Here is a 20,582-nt window from a genome sequence, read left to right as displayed (position 1 = left end):
TTTTCTGTTTCAAATTAAAACAAAATCTCTACAAACTTACCAGCTGGTCACTGCTGCTCTCCCATCTCCTTCGATGCATGTGTTTAGAAAAAACTACAGAAGATTTAGTTTGTAAACTGTAGAAATTTCGCTCTTTCTAAAACCAAAGGATGCAACAAAAACACCGATAAGTTTATGGGCTTCTTTTGAATGTTTCATTATAAACGATCACGCACAAAAAATGCTGAGGTGACCCAAGATATATCCTCGAATAGTAGTTTTTCAAAAGATGGAATTCCTTGCCATTTAAAAGACAATTTTTGAATCGTTTTATAAAGCTCCACTCCTGATGCATCCTCCATTTTAATTTAGTTTCATGTTGTGCAAATGAAATGGATTAGGACCAAAACAAAAAATGTAAGCAAAGCTCGCTCATGCGCAAAAGCGACTGTAACCTGGCTTTAAATTTTCATCAGCAAAAATTTTAGGAACAGGGACGTAACTGCAACGTTAATTGGGGGTCGATCATATATTCTGTTCTGCCCGACGCATACGTGTCTTCAAAAGAAATCCGTCGGGTGGAACAGAATATACGAATATCACACCTCGCCAAAAAAAATTAACGCCCTAGTTACGCTCTGCCCGCATTGTATTTTCAATACAATTTGGCAGATCGTTGATGTAAATTATAAACAGGATGGAGCCAAGTATACTTCCCTGGCACAAGAAGCACAATTTTATAGAGCCTTTTTACAAAATTTGTTTATCTTCCTTCGCAAGATATTGGCGACAAAAAAAAATCGGCTATCGCGATATATCCGCTATCTTGTTTTATAATGCAGAGGCGGCGCCACGGGGAGGACTGGGGGGGACATGTCCCCCCCAGTCCACCTCCAAATCAATTTTCTAATTCGCTCATAACCGATGAGAAATAAGGGGGGGGCAATGTTGTGGTTTTATTTATATATTAGCAATATTTTATACGAAACAAGAGACACAAGGTTGTGGCATTTTTAATTATATACCTTAACGACCTCTTGAACTTTAGAGCTGCTTCAGGCGTTTTTTTGCACAAGATAAAGCAATGATTGATTGAATCGTATATTATCCAAATTTAATAAGTTATTTTGCAATTAAGCATGTCGGAAATTGTTCTCCCGAAAGTGTTGATTTATGTAGGTCTCCTTGGCTAGCGCAACATATGCTTATTAGCTCGTCGGCACGCAAGTGAACAAGTTACGAAAGTATATAGAGAATAAATATGTTTGAAGGGAGAGATCCATCGAATGAAAATGTGTGTGAGGCAAATAGAGCCTTTATTCTTGAGTCTGGACCGGTGAGACCCGCCATAGACTTTCCACCATCGCCAATAGGGGGAAGAAACTTTAAGTTTCAGAAGAAATGGTACGAAGAATATTCTTGGCTAGAATATTCGGTCGCTAAAGATGCCGCTTTTGTTTTTCTTGTAGATGTTTTGGCCAACTTGGTAAGAATATACTTATATATACATATTTATATATATTTGTGATATTAAATAAAAGATTATTATGTTGATATATGTATACAGTATTAATACAGTATATAGTGTGATCCTCTCAATTATGCTATACGCGAATCACGCAAGTACCCGAATCACGCAAGTACCCGAATCACGCAACTGCGAATACTTAAGCACGATACTTATTTAAGCATGATATAACCAATTCTTACAGTCGGCAGTTCGGATGATGCGTTCACAAAGACTGGCTTCAGAAATTGGAAGAATGCTACCGGAGAAAAGGGAAAGCTAAGCAAACATGCTAACTCGCGGATGCATACGCTTTCAACAGAGCGCATTCATTCACTCAAATCAGCAACGCCAATCGACGTGCAATTGAACAGGGAAGCGGAAGCAGTAAGAGAAAGAAAGGAGCATTAGAGAAAAGAAAACCGAGAAATCGTTGAAACGATTTTCGACGTTGTTAGACATTTGGCTAAACAGAATATGTCCTTCCGTGGTCATGACGAGTCGTATGATTCAAAAAACAAAGGCAATTTCCTTGAAGAGCTTCAATTTCTTTCCAAGTACCACGCCCCCTTGAGGAAATGGATGGATACGCATCCCAAGAATGTCTTGTATTTTTCCCATGTGAGTCAAAATGAGATGATCAGTATTCTTAGCAACCTCATTACTGAAGTCATCTGTAATGAAGTCCGATCGGCAAAATATTTCTCCATCCAGTGTGATGAGGTTACCTCTCACAAAAAGGCCTTCATGTCCGTTATATTGCGATATGTAACAGATTTTAAGATAACTGAGAGGTGTATCAGGCTTGTGAGGGTGTCCAGCTTAAAGGGGCGTTCTTTAGCTGAGGTGATCGTAGACATTATGAAAGACCTCAGACTTTCATTAATAGATCTCATTGGTAAAGGCTTTGACGGTGCTGCAAATATGTCCGGCAAGGACGAGGGAGTGCAACGGCATTTGACGGAAGCTGGAGCTGAGTTTTCAATCTATTTTCATTGCTTTGCCCATAAGCTTAATCTTGTTCTTGAACAAAGTGTGGAAACGATTCCTTTAGTCAAAGAAATCTTTACGACAATCGGGGACATTTATCGCTATATGGAAGGGTCGCCTAAGAGTCACAAAAGATATGAAAACCATTTGAAAGCGAATGGCATTACCTCAGGCAAGACTGCTCTGCACTCATTTTCTGATACCAGATGGACTGCGCGCACTGATAACTTGGAAGTTATTGATGAATGTATATCCAGCACTTTTATCTATGTTCAAGGAAGAGTCTGAGCAGAACAACGACAGCGTTGCAACCGGATTACTTGTGCGTTTAATCCCCTTTCGATTTGTAGCTGCATGTCAAATCTTAGTGAAGTGCTTTTCTCTTAGCACACATGCCTCAGAATATTTGCAGAGAGAAGACATGGATCTAACATCAGGAGTTACTGCTATTCAGGATCTGAAAGCAACGATTGCATCTTTTCGCACTGATGAACAGTTCGACTTGTTTATAAAAGAAGCCAATTCATTTGCCGAAAAATGGGGCAGCGAAGTCCTTGATGTTAGTTTTAGTGATGCAAGTCCAACAGCCTCGCAAACCAAACGCCGCCGAAGACTCCCCACCCACCTTGCTGATGGCCAATCCATTTTAGATATGTCTACTCTGCAAAACAACCGACCAGATGGCGAATCAGCGTTAGATTGTTTTAAAAGAAAACTGTATTTTCCTTTCTTGGACAAGATACAAAGTGAGCTGAACAAACGCTTTTCTGAAACAGCGTGTGAAATGATTAGTCTTTCTGCAACCTTCCATCCACGAAACCTAACTGAAGAAAATGTCCCTAAAGTTGAGAAGATAGCTCAGTTCTATAAGCGTAGCAGTCATCGTGTTGGTCAACAATTCCTACTATTTTCAAAATCGAAGCAGTGTGATGATTGGAAGAATGCATATAAAAAACACCAAGTAAAGGAAAGAAAAGAGAAAGGCCTCAATGAAAATTCTCCAGTTACACCTTGGGTCTGTTTGCCCTCATTGCTCGATGTTTTCAGCGATGATGACCTACACCATCTTTATCCCGACTTGTTCGAAGTCATTAAGATCGTGGCTACCTTGCCAGTAACAGTGGCATCATGTGAGCGCACACATAGCAAAGTAAAAATTATAAACAATTATTTGCGAGCTCCCATGTCACCAGAGACTTGAGGATCTAGTCCAGATAAGCTGTGAACGAGATGTGGCAGCAAATATAGAACTCAGCAAATTAGTGGAAATATTTAAGCTGGCAAAGCCTCGAAAGCTTCCACTGTAGACATGGATACGACTATGCACTTAAACTCTGTTCTTTAAATTGTTTATGTAGATCATATCTTATTTACTTACATATAACGTAAATTCAATACAGTTTTAAAAGTTTTGTGAAAGATTTAACTCATTCTTAACTCTTTGTAGAAAGCTGGTCATCTTATTTTTAGGCTTAAGTGGCATAGGTTTTCAGAAAAAAAGACTTCCCAAAACGCAGGAAAACGCATTTAAGAGACTCTAGATTTCAAAATTTTCCGGGGGAGCATGCCCCCGGACCCCCCTAGTTTTCTCCAGCCTTCGGCGGTCGAAAAGTCCCCCCCACGCTTGGGCGGCTGGCGCCGCCCCTGTTATAATGAGATCTAATTTCGTAACGGTGGAAGACTTATATATAACAATATTTATTAACTAAACTTATACAACTTACAAGTACTGGAGTCAACTACAACAGTTCAACTACTTGAACAGTTCCAACTAACGTAATAACTACATGAAACAAAACTTTATACTGCTAGTGTTCATGTGATCATGACACGTGTTCATAAAACTTAAACATATAATATTAACATTGATAGAAATATAACTATTTACAAAAATTGAGTTTACTCTGCTAGGATACGTTTCAGAAATACTTTCATTTTTGATCCTGTGACTGGCTTCGTAAATACGTCAGCCAAATTATCATTCAATGGAACATACATTACTTTTAACAAATGTTTCTCAGTCTCAGATCTTACAAAATGATATTGTACATCTATATGTTTTGCATTACGAATCTAGATAGGACTTTCTCTATGTATTTAGTCTAACTCATCTTAATAGTGCCTTCTGTACAGTTAAATTCTATTCCTAAAAACCACAACAACACACCTAGGTCTTTCATTTGAAACTGTCTCCTAGATTTCTCTTCACCTGTGTTAAACTGTCTGTACTATTGGAAGCTACTAGAATATCGTCTACCCAAACTATTAGGATTGTAGTTGCACTACTTTCTACCTTAACATAAATGCAATTGTCAGATTCCGACTGAATAAAACCCTCACTTGTTAGATAAGAGGGTAACACACTATTCCAATTACGACTGCTTTGTTTCAAACCATACAACGATTTATGCAATTTTAGAACAAGGTTTTCGCCAATCATTGGTTCTTTAGTCATTGCTTGTGCTTGTTTTGGGGTATCGCTTACAATTTCAAATTTATCAGAAAAACGCAGAATGCGGCAACGTTTAATAGTTTCGGTTTGGGGAAAGTATACTAGATAAGCTGGACTTCCCTTATCGTACCCTACAAATATTCCTTGTTCCCCTCTCGTATCTAGTTTCTTCTTTTCCTGTTTGTATGCATAGCAAACGGTACAAAAAAAATGCATGTTCTGAATATTTGGCTTGTGCCGTGTGAAATTATGTTTAATACTACGTTCTTATTCTTGTGTTAGGAAGTGCCTTTTTAGGCTATGGGAATGAAAGTCTCTGATTTGCGTTCACTAAATTTTTAAATCCCATGCGGCATTTTTTCATCTTTCACTGCTTCCACTTTCAAATCCAAATTTCCTCTTTTTCTCGTAAAATGCCCTTAAATATTCTTAAAGTTTCCTTGGAGGCACCAAAATATTATGCGAAGTTTATATCAAACTACAGATACACGCCTGTATTCAAAAAGCTCACTCACACTCACACTCCTTGAGTGTGACATATAAATTTTGTTAATGCTGGTCAATGAGAAAGTTTTCTCTCAATAGATGGAAAGATATAACATAAATCGCTGTAAATTAAGCCTCTATTCGGCTCGAAATACGGCCATTGAAACGTTATGAGAAGATTAAGATCTCCCACTCAATGAGTGTGAGTGTGAGTGAGCTTTTAGAATACAGGCGACAATGTTTTAGGCCGTTTTACTGCTGTTTGGGCGATTTGAAACGTGAAATTTTTCTAATGACTAGCTATTTTTTCGAATGATTTATTTTGTGAATTTTTTATGCGGTAGTTTCTGGAGTACGCGGGTGGTGAACGCAAATCAGAGACTTCATTCCCACGGCCTTAGTGTGATACTACATAGAATTCCTCTTTTTTGTTTTTTAGATATTTTGTGCAAGGCTATATAAATTTATTTCATTAAATATTGATATTTTGAACACTCTGTGATTGAGTGTTCAAGACATTCTTGAGCATTGTTCTCAGGGTGGTTTACTGACTTGTGTTTGTAATAATTTGTTTTGGTGTAATAACTGCGCCTCGTTTTAATACATGTGTTGTTGTGTTTACTTTAAACACTCGTTTTTACAGTTCAAGTTTAGCCAGTTTTATAAAGGTTTATTTCATGTTTTGACACTGTGAATAGTGAATACTGTACATGCATTTCAGTAATTTAATATTTTGTTTATATTAGACGTTTGCATTTGTTGAAGCGCATTTGTTGAAGACAGCGTATTAAAGGTATAAGAAGTCTGCAGTGACTGTAAGTAGTGACTGTATCATTATTGAATAAGTATATACACTGTTCGCATGTTGTCAATATGAATATAAAATTGACAGAGGGTTTTAGGTTCACCCCTTTGGACAGATGTTCACAAGCATTCATGTGTAAAACTATAAATTTACCTTTAATATGTGAACTCCAGTCTGGGTTAAGAAAATGCCTTGAGCAGCCTTCTAAACTGTATAGTATAAATGGTGATGGGAATTGTCTGTTTCGTGCCTTTTCTTACATTGTAACAGGTAGGCAAATGTATCACAACATTATCTGCCATAAAATACTGCAGCATATGACCGATATTGAAAACCTATTAGTGCCACACATGAATATGTCTTTGAGTTCATATTTTGAACACAGTAACATGACAAATGATGGTGTATGGGGTAGTGACATTGAGATTTTTGCTGCTGCATCAATGTTTAGTACTGATATTTATGTTTATACTAAAACGGGTGAACGTTTTACGTGGCAAAAATTTTCGAGGTCAATGTTGGATGGTTCTTCCCCTAAGAATAAATGTGCAATTTATTTACAGCATACGAATGGGGTGCATTATGATGTTGTATTTGATGTGTGTTCTACCATGCGTGGGGCAACCCTAAAAAATGAATCTCGTTCTCAAATAAAAAGAAAGCATGTTTCTGTAGTTGAAGACTGTTCAACTTTATATGAACCTGTAACCAAGATACCACGATTAAGTATGAGTAAGCAGTCTGCCTTTGAGACCAGTAGCCATGATAATACTATTGACTGTGTGATAGATAAAAGTTCACAGAATTTAGCTACTTCATTCAACTTTAACCCTATTGACAAAACCACACAAGAACATCTATGTTCTTTAGTTAATTTGCCATTGATTTATAATATATCATATGGTGATGACAAACTAAATGGTCTTGAGACACCCCTTGACTTGCAACCAATACAAGGTGATGGAAATTGCCTGTTTCGTGCATTATCTTTTGTTATAACAGGTAGCAAACTGTATCACTACATTATCCGCCATAAAATAGTTCACCATATGACTAATATTGAAAATTTATTGGTGCCACACATGAATATGTCTATTAATTCATATTTTGAACACAGTAACATGACAAATGATGGTGTATGGGGTAGTGACATTGAGATTTTTGCTGCATCATCAATGCTTAGTACTGATATTTATGTTTATACTAAAACGGGTGAACGTTTTACATGGCAAAAATTTTCAAGGTCAATGTTGGATGGTTCTTCCCCTAAGAATAAATGTGCAATTTATTTAAAGCATACGAATAGGGTGCATTATGATGTTGTACTTGATGTGTGTTCTACCATGCATGACAGAGCCCCACAAAATGAATCTTGTTCTCAAAGAGAAAGTGAAGGCTCTTCAAAAGTCAAACATGATTGTATTTCACAAAATAAACCTTTTTGCAAAATAAAAACTTTAGAGAATAGAACCTGTAACAATAATGAAGTGTGCAATGGCAGTTATGGCACTGCTATGAACAAAAACACATATGGCACAATTATTAAAACCGCTGTCTCTGAGAAATCCAAAAAAATTACATCTAATACCAACAAAAAAGGTCAGTCTCCTATTTCATGCAGCAAACAGGAGTTTAACATGGATTCTGAAAAGACTGAACCACTTAAGGTGTGTCAAAGTAGTCAACCTGTTATTTCTATTCATGCTGAGGAGAATAATGCTAAATTTCATAAATCCATTCAGTTTGCTATTCATCATTGTGTAATATGTCAGGAAGCATGGCCTTTGAATGCAAAATTGAAACCTTCATCCAACTATACTTGCAGTAGATGTTCTAGAGATAAAAAGGTTCCAAAAAAGTTTTCAGCACAAAATTTTATGATACCCTCTTCTGTGCCTACTGAGTTGCAGAATTTAACCCAAATTGAAGAAATGCTTCTTGCCCGTGCACTGCCTATTATGAAAGTTTTTACCAATGTGGGAGGGCTATAGTGGTCATTGTATTAACTTGCCACAAAAGGTTGAAGAATTAGCTCAATCTTTGCCCAGATGTCCAAAAAATATCCCAATGATTATTGTGACAATGAAAGGAAATAATAATAATTTTAGAGATGTGGTTGTTAGAAAGCATAAGGTTGAAAAAGCTTTGTTTTGGCTGGTTAAACACAACCCGTTATATCATGATATTTGTATTGATAGGAGTACACTTGACAAATTGCCTTGCAATGGTGTGCCCAATGACTTGAGGCTGGTAGAAACACCACCTAATGAATTGAACAATATTAATGAAAAAATAAAATCTGCTGACATAAACAAGGGTAATGATTTAGAGCAAGTTTTCAATCATGAGACACCAACCAGTAGTTTTTTACCTACAAATATCAATGATCAGCTAGAGAATGATGCTATAAAAACATGTTTGGGTAATGCAAAGATAAAATGGCCTTCAATCAGCAATGACCCATTAAACGAATATACTACACCATTTCTGGCAACAATGGCCTTCCCTGCATTGTTTCCTGACAGTAAAGGTGACCCAACTAATCCGGGTTTGTTATGTGAGATTTCGTTTTTAAGTAAGGTACAACATCTTATTAAGTTTGCACAGAATATTGAAGGTAAATGGGTATACAGGTTTGCATCACATCCAAGATTTTCTTATTGGGCACTCAATATGATTCAAAGACAACGAACATTACAACAATCTGCAATTTTTCTTAAGCAAAATCCTGCAGAGGCCCACCTTACAATTGATGAGCTGCGAGACATGACAAATGCTAACAATTCTTCCATGTTTATGTCCAAACTCTCAAGATATGTTAGTAATATCACTGGTAGTCCTTCTTATTGGTTAAAAATTCGAGAAGATTTGAAAGTAATTATTACTCACAAGGAAGCTCCAACAATATTTTTTTTTTATAATTATGAGCAATTAACTCAATTGAATCAGCCTATAGCTGTAATAAATGCGAGACATTCAAGTGATAAGGTAAAGCATATAAGTCCACAGCAAATGTTTGGACTTCAGCCATGTCTTTTCATTTGCAAAGGTGCTAAAGTCATGTTGACAATGAATCTCTGGCCTTCTGTTGGTTTATGTAATGTATGGTATCGCTTGATTTTTCGAGCCTCAGATACCCTAGAAACTTTACTTCCCATAACTCATACTTTCGTTCATCACCGTCGAACAATAAGCGGCCATGACTGTGACTGGGCCCATAACCTGTTAAACTCATGACGGTGGAAGACTTATATATAACAATATTTATTAACGAAAACGTATACAACTTACAAGTACTGGAGTTGACTACAACAGTTCAACTACTTGAACAGTTCCAACTAACTTAACAACTACATGAAACAAAACTTTATACTGCTAGTGTTCATGTGATCATGACACATGTTCATAGATAGACTGACGTCATTTGACTCACTCCCGTCTGGTCACTATTGACTCACTCCCGTCATTTGACTCACTCCCGTCTGGTCACTATTGCTCCTGACAATATTGTTAAGAAAAGCAAAACTTAAATATCTCAGCGAGTATTTGGGCTAAAGACCCAGGAATAACACCAAACGATAGAGCTTGAAAAGACGATTTAAATGGTATTTTCAAACCTGCATGTAGTAATAAACTGCATTTGTATTATAAGTCAAAACATGAATCAAAATAATAGGTTGCCTTGTTATCTCAATTTACTCCCCATAGCAACCATATACTTTAGAAATTCAGTATTTTCTCGCTTTTTTTGTTCTCTGTGTTCTTTAAAATGTCTGAATTTTACATACTATCATTCTGTTATAATTCTGAGTAATTGTTGGGGTAGGATGTGCAAAAGAAGCGGAGAAAATAGCATTTTAAAAGTTCTAAGCGATCATTGTTGCTAAGCACGTGCTTACCGCATGCTCGGAATGTTGTCATGCGGTTGGAAAACGTGACAAAACTCCCTAATGCATCCCCCCTAGGGTAAATTTGACCCCGGAAATCGATTTCTAGCGTAAAATTGGACCAAGGGGGCAGATTTTCGGCTTTTTTTGCCCGAAATTTTTTTCGATATTTTTATTATTGTGAAATAATATCGCCAGTGACGCAAATTCATATCATCAATGTATGTTTATATAAAAAATTGGCAAAAATCTTCTAAAAGCTCGATTTTGACGCTAAAGATATAAAAATAATCCTGAATATGTGAACTAAACCACCACAACGGGTGTTTCTTTGCATTTTGGGCAATATTTTAAGGATTAGGCCGCTTTGATGTGCAATATTGAATAATATAAAAAGCACATGCACTTTAAAGTGAATATCTTAGCGAATTGACAACATATCAATATAAAAAAAAACATGTATCTACCGAGGAGAATTTCTTCTCTAAATCGCTTCTATTTTTGTTAAAATCGGTCAAGTATTCGAACAGGAATCGCAAGTTATAATCAGCAAACCAGTTCGAAATGTCACCTGATCGGACGGCAATGAGTTAATGTTTGTCTTAACAATTACCGTATCCATTTAAGAATAACTTTGCATCAAATGTGGTGTAACAACTGTCTACTGAAATAGACAAAAAAAAACACTTCTCGACCTAAGGGTCTCCGTCCGGACAAAGAAACAGTTCTCAACGTTTTGACCTATAAGGAGAAGCGTTTTTTTTTGTCTATTTAGGAAGTTGTTATACCACATTTGGTGCGAAGTTATTATTAAGTGGCTACAAATAGAATTCAGGCCCTAATAGCCGCTAATCATGGCCACATTAGCAAAACGGACCTCTTAGATCGGTCACTTTTCACAAGAATTATAAACAATATTTCCTCATATTATACATATTTTCACAATTTATCATGCAATGATGCATCAATGTTGTGATTTTATAATACAAAACAAACAAAATAGAAAATTCTCATGCGACCAAAACTGCGCCGGCTGCTGGAAATCCGGTCTCATTTATTTCTCTTCTCCGAGGAAGCCAGTGGAAATACAATCAAACTTCTAGGTGAGAAAATTGATACCAGATGTTGGAGAATAAGGTTGCTGACTTTTGTTCACATGCAGCCGGCTGTACTTATTTTTCTTGCCTTGGTCCTGTTAAATACCTTTTCAGGTGAGATAGTGTAATGTTAACAAAAGTTACAATGGCTATTACAAAACAATGAGCAGCTTACCTACCCCTGACAAAATAAAGGTAAACGCAAATTTGGATGCTTTCAACTTTTCGCCATTTACCAACTAAAGTTGTTGACTTCAGTGTGTTGATTCTTCTTGATGGAATAACAGATGATCAACTTCAAGTGTGTAATAATAAACAAGTTGTAGCTATGAATTACAAAATAGACATATCTTTACTGAGAAATGGCCCAGAAAGTATAGCATTGAGCTTTGGAATCTGTTCAAAATTTATCCCAAAAAAATTAGTAATTAGTGAAGCACCCTGTGCTTAAGTCGATCAATGGAGCTTTTGGGGGGACTACCAACAGGATTTAACACATTACAAATTGGCACATGAATAACCACAATATTATAACCTTTTACTAAAGGTCATGTAATTTGTAGAAAACAGTAGACCTTTAAATTTATTTGATTGGTTGATCAATTAAGTCACGGAACAGATTAGGTTGCACTATCGCACGTGGGTGCACTATTGAGCTAGGTGCAGCCAAGCGGACAACATAAGAATTATGTAGGCTTGGGACTTGTGTTTAAATAAATAGTTTCTAAAAAGCAAACGCTTTTTACATGGAGCCTGATATGGGACGCATCCAAAGATCATAACAAACACGCGGGAGAAAAGAGAAAAAGATACCAATAGTGTGTTAAAGTCGGCAACAGTGTGTCCTTCGTGAGCGGTGAGAGCATATGTGGCAGTGTGGAGGTAAACTCTTTCTTGTTGTAAACTTTTTTTGGTCTTGTCGTAGTGAAAAGGGGGTAACGGTAGTTGCGCAACGTTCGTTTCTTTTAATGTGTAATATATATGATGTATATTTCTTGTGTCATGTGTGTGTAACGGTGTGTCTTGTCTGAGTGTATAGTGTTGTGATCTGTGAAGTCGGTATCTGATATTTTATATGTTAAGATGACGGAAAAGCTAGCAAGGGCTAAAGGCAGACACATTGGTCTTAGCACGTATTTAAAAACTCTTTTAATTGAATTAAATGGTTATGTAACTTCAGAAGACGGTGACTGTGAGCAATCTAAACTCCTCGGATTAAGAAACAGTGTGACAAGCCTTGTCGAGCAGTTGGCAACTGTCCATAATGAAATTTTATCCTTAGTTTATCCTGAGGACATCGGGCTAGAAATTCTTAATCACATGAAAGAGGTAGAACCTAGTTATCAAGTTTTGGCAAAGGCGGATCTAAAACTCGAAAAAAATTAAACGCACACAAAGTCTTAGTGATAGTAGCGCAAATTTCTCTTTACACACAGCTGGCTTAGATACAAGCAGAAGGGGCGCGCATTGTAAATTGCCAAAATTAGCATTACGTGAGTTTACGAGGAAACTTTTAGATTGGCAGGGATTCTGGGATCAATACCAAGTTTCGATTCATAATAATCTGACTATTAGTGATATAGATAAATTTAACTATTTGAAAGGTTGTTTGAAAGGGGAGGCCCTTTCCGCTATATCGGGGTTAACTTTGACATCAGAGAATTATGAAGAGGCTATCCAGGTATTAAAGGATATATTTGGGAATGAACAGATGCTCATTTCCGCGCATATGGAATCTTTACTTAAACTTAATAAAATTAATTCGGCGGACAACGTGAAAGAACTTAGGACCTCGTGCAATCACGTTGAAAATTGTGTACGGAATTTGAAATCTCTAAAGCTTGACACCAGTGGGTATGGTTCCCTACTTATACCAATTTTAAAAGATTGTTTGCCTGATGAAATTAACATGATTATTTCAAGACAGTTTTGTGGGAAGGTGTGGAACCTAGATAAGGTTATGGAGTTTTTCAACAATGAGCTTAGGGCTAAGGAAGATTGTAGTTCTTCGCTGAGAAATAAATCGCAACATTTTAGGAATAGAGAGCCCTATATCGCAAGTGGGTTGTTGAGTCAAACCGGCAAAGCCCCGTGTTTATACTGTAATGAGGGGGGACATTCCCATCAAAATGTACTAAAGTTTCTAATCACCAGTCTCGGAAAGACATTTTGCGACAAAAGGGAAGGTGTTTCATTTGTTTGGATTCGAGACACATTGCAAAAAATTGTAAGTCAACCTATGTTTGTAGACGATGTATTAAAGGTAAACACCACATTTCCATCTGCGGAACAACCTTGCCGGAACGGGATCCAAGTAAGGATGATGAGGATAGCAAAGGTCAGGGAGGAAGTGAATTTGTAGGTCATACTGGCTGTGACCAACAGGGTATATTGTTACAAACGGCTAGGGTACATGTATGCTTGGTAGAGGATACTGATTTTGAGATTAGCAATAGGATTTTATTCGATAGTGGCAGTCAGCGCTCTTACATCTCAGCTAAGGTTAGAGCCAGACTACAGTTAAAGACAGTCAGATCAGAAAAGGTTCTTATTAAGACATTTGGCCAGGATAATGATAGTAAAATTAAAAAGCTGGACGTTGTGCAGTTTAAGGTTAAGAATCGGACTCAAGATCCACTATGGTGGAAGCCTTATGTGTACCAACTGTAGTATATTCAAATTAGTTGAATTTCTAATTAAGTGTATATAAACCAGAACTACAATAAAGTCAAAGTCAGTTGTTTGTTAGTCCGATTGTGTACACATAATATTACATGGTGTCAGGTGTGAGTAACTTATGATGGAATTTAGTTTCTCGGGAAAAGGTCCGAGTGAAATGAATTTCGCAGCTACAAACGTTGCGGAGACATGGCGAAGATGGAGACAAAACATGGAGTTGTATATAGACGCCACGATGGCAAAGAAAACCGAGAAAGAGAAATATTTGTTTTTTCTGTTCTCGATCGGCGAAGCAGGACGAGAAATATTTAACACATGGATCTGGCCAAAAGTTGTCGATGACAGGGGCGAACCAACAGACGAAGACGAGATAACAGTAGCGGCTCTGTTTAAGAAGTTTGATGAATATTGTAAGCCCAAACGAAATCTAATTGTAGAGCGACACAAATTTAATACAAGACGCCAGAATCCTTGGGAATCAGTCGACCATTACATAACAGATTTAAAAACTTTGGCTGCATCGTGTGAATATGGCAATCTCCAAAACGATTTGATAACAAGTCAGATAGTTGCGGGAATCCATTCAGACAAAGTAAGAGATAGACTTTTAAGAGAAGGATCTGAACTATCGTTAGATAAAGCTGTGGGTATTTGTCGCTCGCATGAAGTCACTAAGCAACAGATGAAATTATTCCATGGGGAATGCGAAATCGATGCTGTAAACAAAGGGCTGAAGCAAAACAATAAAAGGGCGAATCAGTCTTCAACAAAGGGCGGTAAGCTCCTCAGAAATGACCAGAACAAAGACGGGAAAACGGACAGGTCAAATTTAGCTTGTAGGAATTGTGGCAGAATCCATGAGGTGAGAAAATGCCCTGCGTACAGCAAAGAGTGTTACAAATGCCAAAAGAAGGGTCATTTTGCGAAGATGTGTCGTTCGGTGCCAAAGCAAAATGAGATGTCAAACATAAGAGTTAGAGGGATCGCAGCACATTCGAACGATGATTTTGTTATTAAGGCAGTGTATGGTGAGGAAAACAACGTGGGAAAAGACAAGGAAGCTCTGGCTCCCTGAACCCCCCTGACTAATCAGTTTATTTCAATAACACATCATTTAGAAGAATTTAAGGATCTAGAATTTGCGGACTATGAGGGTGATTCAGCCACCCTCCCAGTGGGAATTTTAGTCGGGGTTGATTACTACCATACTTTCATGACAGGCAAAGTTGTAAGAAGCAAGCACGGTCCGGTAGCATGCGGCACAAGAGTGGGATGGGTATTAAGTGGTAGAATCGGTTCAGGTCTTTCTGACCTGCATTGTTTTAAGACCCATATTCTACGAGCTTCGGCTGAGAGTGAACAGATAACCGATATACTAAGACAGGATCTAGAAAAATTCTGGTCGGTGGAGGCTGTCGGTGCTTTAGAAGACTGTGTAGTCAGCCGGTTTAAACAAGACATAGGGCATGACGGGACCAGATACGTAACTAAGTTGCCTTTCAAGCCAGATCATGAACCATTATCCGATAATTTTAATGTTTGTGAAGGATGCTTAAAAGCTCTGAAGCCCAGGTTAACCTCTAAAGGGATTCTCATGGCGTATAATGAGATCTTTAGCGAGTATGAGAAAAACGACATAATTGAACGCGTTCCCTCACATGAGATTGCTAAGGAGATGGGTGGGGCCCATTATCTTCCTCACAGACCCGTTGTGCGTGAGGACAAACAGACTACAAAAATACGCGCAGTTTTCGATGCCTGATGCAAGGTTAATGGCCCCTCACTAAACGAATGCTTGTACTCAGGACCCAATCTTATTGCGAAGATTTTTGACATCCTGTTAAGATTTAGGCTTCATAAAATTGGTATATTAGCAGACATAAAGCAAGCATTTCTTAATATCGCTATATCTAGTGAACATAGAGATTTTGTGCGGTTCTTGTGGTATGATCTCGATTCGGAAGATGAGAAAATAGTAATTTATCAGTTTCTAAGGGTAGTTTTTGGACTAACGAGTAGCCCATTCCTATTAAATGCGACTTTAAGACACCACCTCAGTAAGTATGTGTCGACAAATGCAGTTGTAGAGCGTATTGGCGAAGATTTATACGTAGATGATCTAGTTAGTGGGAGCGATAGTGTAAGCGCGGCTAAGGAATTATGTGACACCATCAAAGCTATACTACAAGAGGCAGGGTTTGATTTACGTAAGTGGGTAACTAACAATCCAGAACTTCGTAAATATATTTCTTCGGCAATGGGTGAAACACCAGATTCCCAGCCATCAGGGGATATGACTTATTTTGAAGCAATGTTGCCCAATTTAGTTACTCCAAATCAAAGTGTATTGGGCATTTCGTGGGACACACGTACTGATGAGTTTGTCTTCCAGTTTGATTCCTTTGTGAGCTAATGTGCTCTTATGAATCAAACAAAGCCCAATTTATTAAGTGCATCGGCTTTGATTTACGATCCATTGGGTTTGATTGCTCCGGTTACTGCCAGAATAAAAACAATTTTTCAATTATTGTGCAAGGACAAATTAGATTGGGATGATCTCATTCCATCAAACCTTGCGGCATTATGAAACAAATTTCTAGAGGAACTAAAACTTCTCCGGGAAGTAAGACAAGGTCGATTTGTCTTTCACTTAAATTTTCCTCCGGCGGACCGAGTTGAACTTCACGGTTTTTGTGATAGTTCAAAGCAAGTATACTGTGCGGTTGTTTATCTTAGGTCTGTTTACAAACAAAATGTCAAGGTGTCTTTTCTAGCGGCTAAGACCAAGGTTGCTCCTTTAAAAACCCTTTCCATTCCCAGGTTAGAGTTGTTAGGCTGTTTGTTGTTGAGCAAGTTAATTAATGAGGTGGTGAGTGGTATACGGGGTCGTGTAGAGTTGGACGAAACATTCTGTTGGTCGGATTCAGAGATGGCGTTGTGTTGGATAAAGGGAAAAGAAAGAAGCTGGAAACCTTGGGTAGAGAATCGAGTTGTTTCAATTAGGAAGGTTGTTGGTCGTGACCAATGGAATTTCATTAAAGGAGAAATCAATCCTACTGATATCCCCACCAGGATAATTTGGTTGAGTGTTTCTCCGGATGTTGGTTCACAGGTCCTACGCTGTTGTTGGGTCAATCTGTTTGCATTAGTCATTTTTCTTGGGCGGGAATGCTGGTGAAGAGGTTACGGTAACCTGTTCTACTGAGGCCAGTGTCAACACTGCAATACGAAACAACACACGAGATGAAACGGGTTCATTAGTTGCCGTCATTGACTGCACTAGGTATAGCTCATTGAAAAAGTTGATTCACACCACCGGTTATATCATAAGATACCTAAACAATCTACGAAAGCGAGCGAACAAGCAAGAGGGAGTAATCACGGACAGTGTTCTAACGGCGGATGAATACAACAACGCATTAGCGAGTGGATCAAAGAGGAACAATCAGTGTTAAAAGAACAATCTAACTTTGCTAACTTTCGTTCTTCTTTGAATTTGTACGAGGACAATGACAGTCTCCTGCAGTTAAAGGAACGGTTTGCCAATTCACATTTGGAGTACCAAGAACAGCACCCAATGATACTTCGAAGCATAGAGAGCCACTTCACACGTTTACTTATCCACGACGCACATGAAGCCAGTATGCACCATGGAGTGGAGTCGACCTTGGCAAGAGTATGGGCAACCTACTGGATTGTGAAAGGAGGAAAGAGTGTGAAGGAAGTCCTCAGAAAGTGCGTGGTTTGCAAACGGTACCAAGGAAGACCCATGCGTGCTCCTTCATGTCCTGACCTGCCGCAGACCAGAATCGATCATTCGGGATTCGCGTTCCAAGCAACGGGCTTGGATTTTGCGGGACCTTTATTTGTGAAGGAAGGCTTGGGCACGGTTAAAGTATACATTCTTTTGCTGAAGTGTGCTACGAGCAGAGCTATTCACCTCAAACTCGTGTATTCAATGACAAGTGACGGGTTCCTACGAGGGTTCCGACGATTCGTATCTCGGAGGGGTGTGCCTGATCTTATCATCAACAACAACTTTAAGACTTTCAAGTCGGCAGAGGTCAAGCGGTTTATGTCATGTCAAGGCATAAAACAACAGTTTATTCTCCCAGCGTTTCCATGGTGGGGTGGATTTTACGAGCGCCTCGTACCGTCAGTAAAGTCCTGCTTGAAGAAGACACTCGGGAGGGCGCATACAAGGTTTGAGGAGCTCCAGACTGTTCTGTGCGAGGTGGAAATCGCAATAAATAATCGGCCCTTGGCGTATGTCAGTGATGACGATCTGGATGAACCGTTTACGCCATTCCATCTAATGCATGAGCACGGTTATTGCAAGTGGATGAAAGAGATGAACGTTTCACTCACGGCGAGCCTCGGACTGTACAAGCAACGATTAAAACATTTGAGGAAAATCCTCAAAGATTGTTGGACACAGTTTCGGAGGGAATACATAAACGAGCTGCGACAGATGAATCTTTACCGGAGGAGAAAAACCGGTTCGCGAGATCTCACAGTTGGCGATATCGCGTTGATCAAAGATGACCCACCTTCACTGCGAGCGCAGTGCAGGATGGGAAGAGTTCTTCAGCATGTGAAGGGGCGTGATGGCGTGGTTAGAGAGGCCAAACTCAAGGTCCTCGCGAAAGGAGGAGCGCAGACATGGTTTATTGACCATTACAAAAGTTGATACTGTTCGAGATCGTTGAACGCAATGATACGACAGATAAAGAAGGGGACGAAGACACAAATGAAGAAACAGGCGAAACCAGGGAAACGGAGTTGGAAACGGAAGATCAGACCACAGGAAGGAGACCACCGAGGAAAGCAGTGATCCAAGGAGAAGAATTACGTAGACTCTGCGAACAATATTCATGAACATTCACTATAGTTAACGACTTTCTTTGGATGTAGAAAACAGTAGACCTTTATATTTATTTGATTGGTTGATCAATTAAGTCACGGGACAGATTAGGTTGCACTATTGACAGATTAGGTTGCATGTGGGTGCACTATTGAGAAGTCAGCCAAGCGGACAACATGAGAATTATGTAGGCTTGGGACTTGTGTTTAAATAAATAGTTTCTAAAAAGCAAAGAGTCTAACGCTTTTTATATAATTGATGTGACCTGGTCATCTTATATTGATGGTTTTAATATGAACCTCTTAACGTATCAACTAGTTTTTGAAAAACGTACCTATATGTGATTGATGTTGAGTGCAGACAATATTATCTCACAAGAAACAATGAAGACTTAAAGGCTGCTAAGTAATAAGCATGTAAAATCAATTATCCACTATTTACCCAAATCATTATTTTATTGTTCAAATATATTCAAATATATCAGATGATATAATATTAAACAGGAAACATTGAACAAGGAAGAATTTTTAAATGTTGTCAAAAAAGGATGATAATGAGGTATAAAAACACTGATATACAATTGAACATTGTTTGTTTTTGAACTCATCAATTGTTAATTCATGCAGAGTGTCTCAAAAAAAAGGTAATCCAACTTCAACTTATGAATATAAATATAAATACTATTTATACTATGAAAGAACAGTGTTTTAACTATCGAATGCCATGTTGTTTTTAAAATATGGAGGGAAAATGAGAAAATGAGAGAGCATTTAAAAATCTTGGTCAAAGTCACATATTTTCACCTCTGAGTCAAGTGAGACAAAAGAAAAACAAATTAATAATAAAGGTGTCAAAACGTATTTACACACGATTATTTAAAAGGCCACATGCCATTCCACATGCCTTCAACCAGAAATGTTCCCCGTTTCGTAAAAGCTAGGTTTCAACAATCCCAAGAGAACAATTCTTGCAGTTTCACATTGATTATGTCAATGCATTGCTTTTGTGTAGTTGCTAGGCTGTAATTTCCTGACTAAAGTCCCCAAAGGGCCTATAATCATTTTCAAAAGGTTTGTACAAGCTTAATTCCCAGAGATGAAAGAATGTGATTTCCACCGAGATTATTTAACATGCTTGCATTCCCTCACAGGGTGTATAAGAAAGTACCTACTGTTGCAGTTAAGCTTTTGTTGGAATTTAAATGCCTTATTATTATACTAAACCCACAGATGGGTAAAATTGAAAGCGAGATGTTAATATGCATGCCCATTGCACATACAGGGTGTCTCAAAAAATTAAATGATACACCCTGTATTTTAGAAACAACATGACATTCAATAGCTAGAACTTTGTTGTTTTACAAAACCAAAAAATAATGCTCCTCTGTAATGTAATTCATGCACACCAGCACGCTAAAGTTGGATGACCTTTTTTTTAGACACCTTGTGTATATCAGACATTTCAGTCTGGCATTGGAAAGTTTTGTACAGCAGTGCAATTGCTTGGTAAAGACAAAGTTAATCTGCAGGTACTCACCACACCACTGAATCTACTCCAAATGGATGATGGTTATGCACTAGATGGAAAATTTATTTCTCCAGTTCTAGAAAAGAAAAATATGTAGTAGATACTATAAACATTCTCAAGAAAGTTAGTGTAGTCTACTATTGTGAATATGATTATACCGTAGGGAATGCATATACACTTTTTTACTAAAATAAACATGTAGCAGACTTGATGCTAGTTGCAGCGGGAAGGAGAGCCTCTGTACTATATTTATATACATTTTAGTTCATACACATAAACCATGCAGCTATTAAGTATAGGCATAAGACA

General features: G+C 38.0%; 2 protein-coding genes across 2 annotated transcripts; both read left to right on the top strand.

Moving 5' to 3' along the window:
- The first annotated feature begins 1,963 nt into the window (after nt 1-1,963).
- LOC114526765 (zinc finger MYM-type protein 1-like) lies at nt 1,964-2,764 on the top strand. The gene has a single exon (XM_028548291.1). The coding sequence runs from the start codon at nt 1,964-1,966 to the stop codon at nt 2,762-2,764; it is 801 nt and encodes a 266-aa protein (XP_028404092.1).
- Nucleotides 2,765-15,095: 12,331 nt separating this feature from the next.
- LOC114526764 lies at nt 15,096-18,572 on the top strand. The gene is made up of 5 exons (XM_028548290.1): nt 15,096-15,597; nt 15,688-16,251; nt 16,657-16,982; nt 17,032-17,165; nt 17,306-18,572. The coding sequence occupies exons 1-5, from the start codon at nt 15,096-15,098 to the stop codon at nt 18,570-18,572; spliced, it is 2,793 nt and encodes a 930-aa protein (XP_028404091.1).
- The last annotated feature ends 2,010 nt before the right edge of the window (nt 18,573-20,582 follow it).

Source organism: Dendronephthya gigantea, unplaced genomic scaffold (assembly GCF_004324835.1).
Source record: "Dendronephthya gigantea isolate DGI-Jeju-01 unplaced genomic scaffold, DenGig_1.0 000041F, whole genome shotgun sequence".
Taxonomy (NCBI): Eukaryota; Metazoa; Cnidaria; class Anthozoa; order Malacalcyonacea; family Nephtheidae; genus Dendronephthya; species Dendronephthya gigantea.
Note: the sequence above shows the minus strand (reverse complement) of the source record. Positions and strands in the feature narration are given on the sequence as shown.

Excerpts from the sequence above, each read along its gene's own strand:
- LOC114526764 (XM_028548290.1), top strand. The coding sequence starts at position 15,096 with ATGACAGGCAAAGTTGTAAGAAGCAAGCACGGTCCGGTAGCATGCGGC. Across the intron at positions 16,252-16,656 it reads GGGCATTTCGTGGGACACAC|CGGCTAAGACCAAGGTTGCT; the intron begins GTACTGATGAGT and ends TGTCTTTTCTAG. Across the intron at positions 16,983-17,031 it reads GGTTGAGTGTTTCTCCGGAT|TCATTTTTCTTGGGCGGGAA; the intron begins GTTGGTTCACAG and ends TGTTTGCATTAG.
- LOC114526765 (XM_028548291.1), top strand. The coding sequence starts at position 1,964 with ATGTCCTTCCGTGGTCATGACGAGTCGTATGATTCAAAAAACAAAGGC.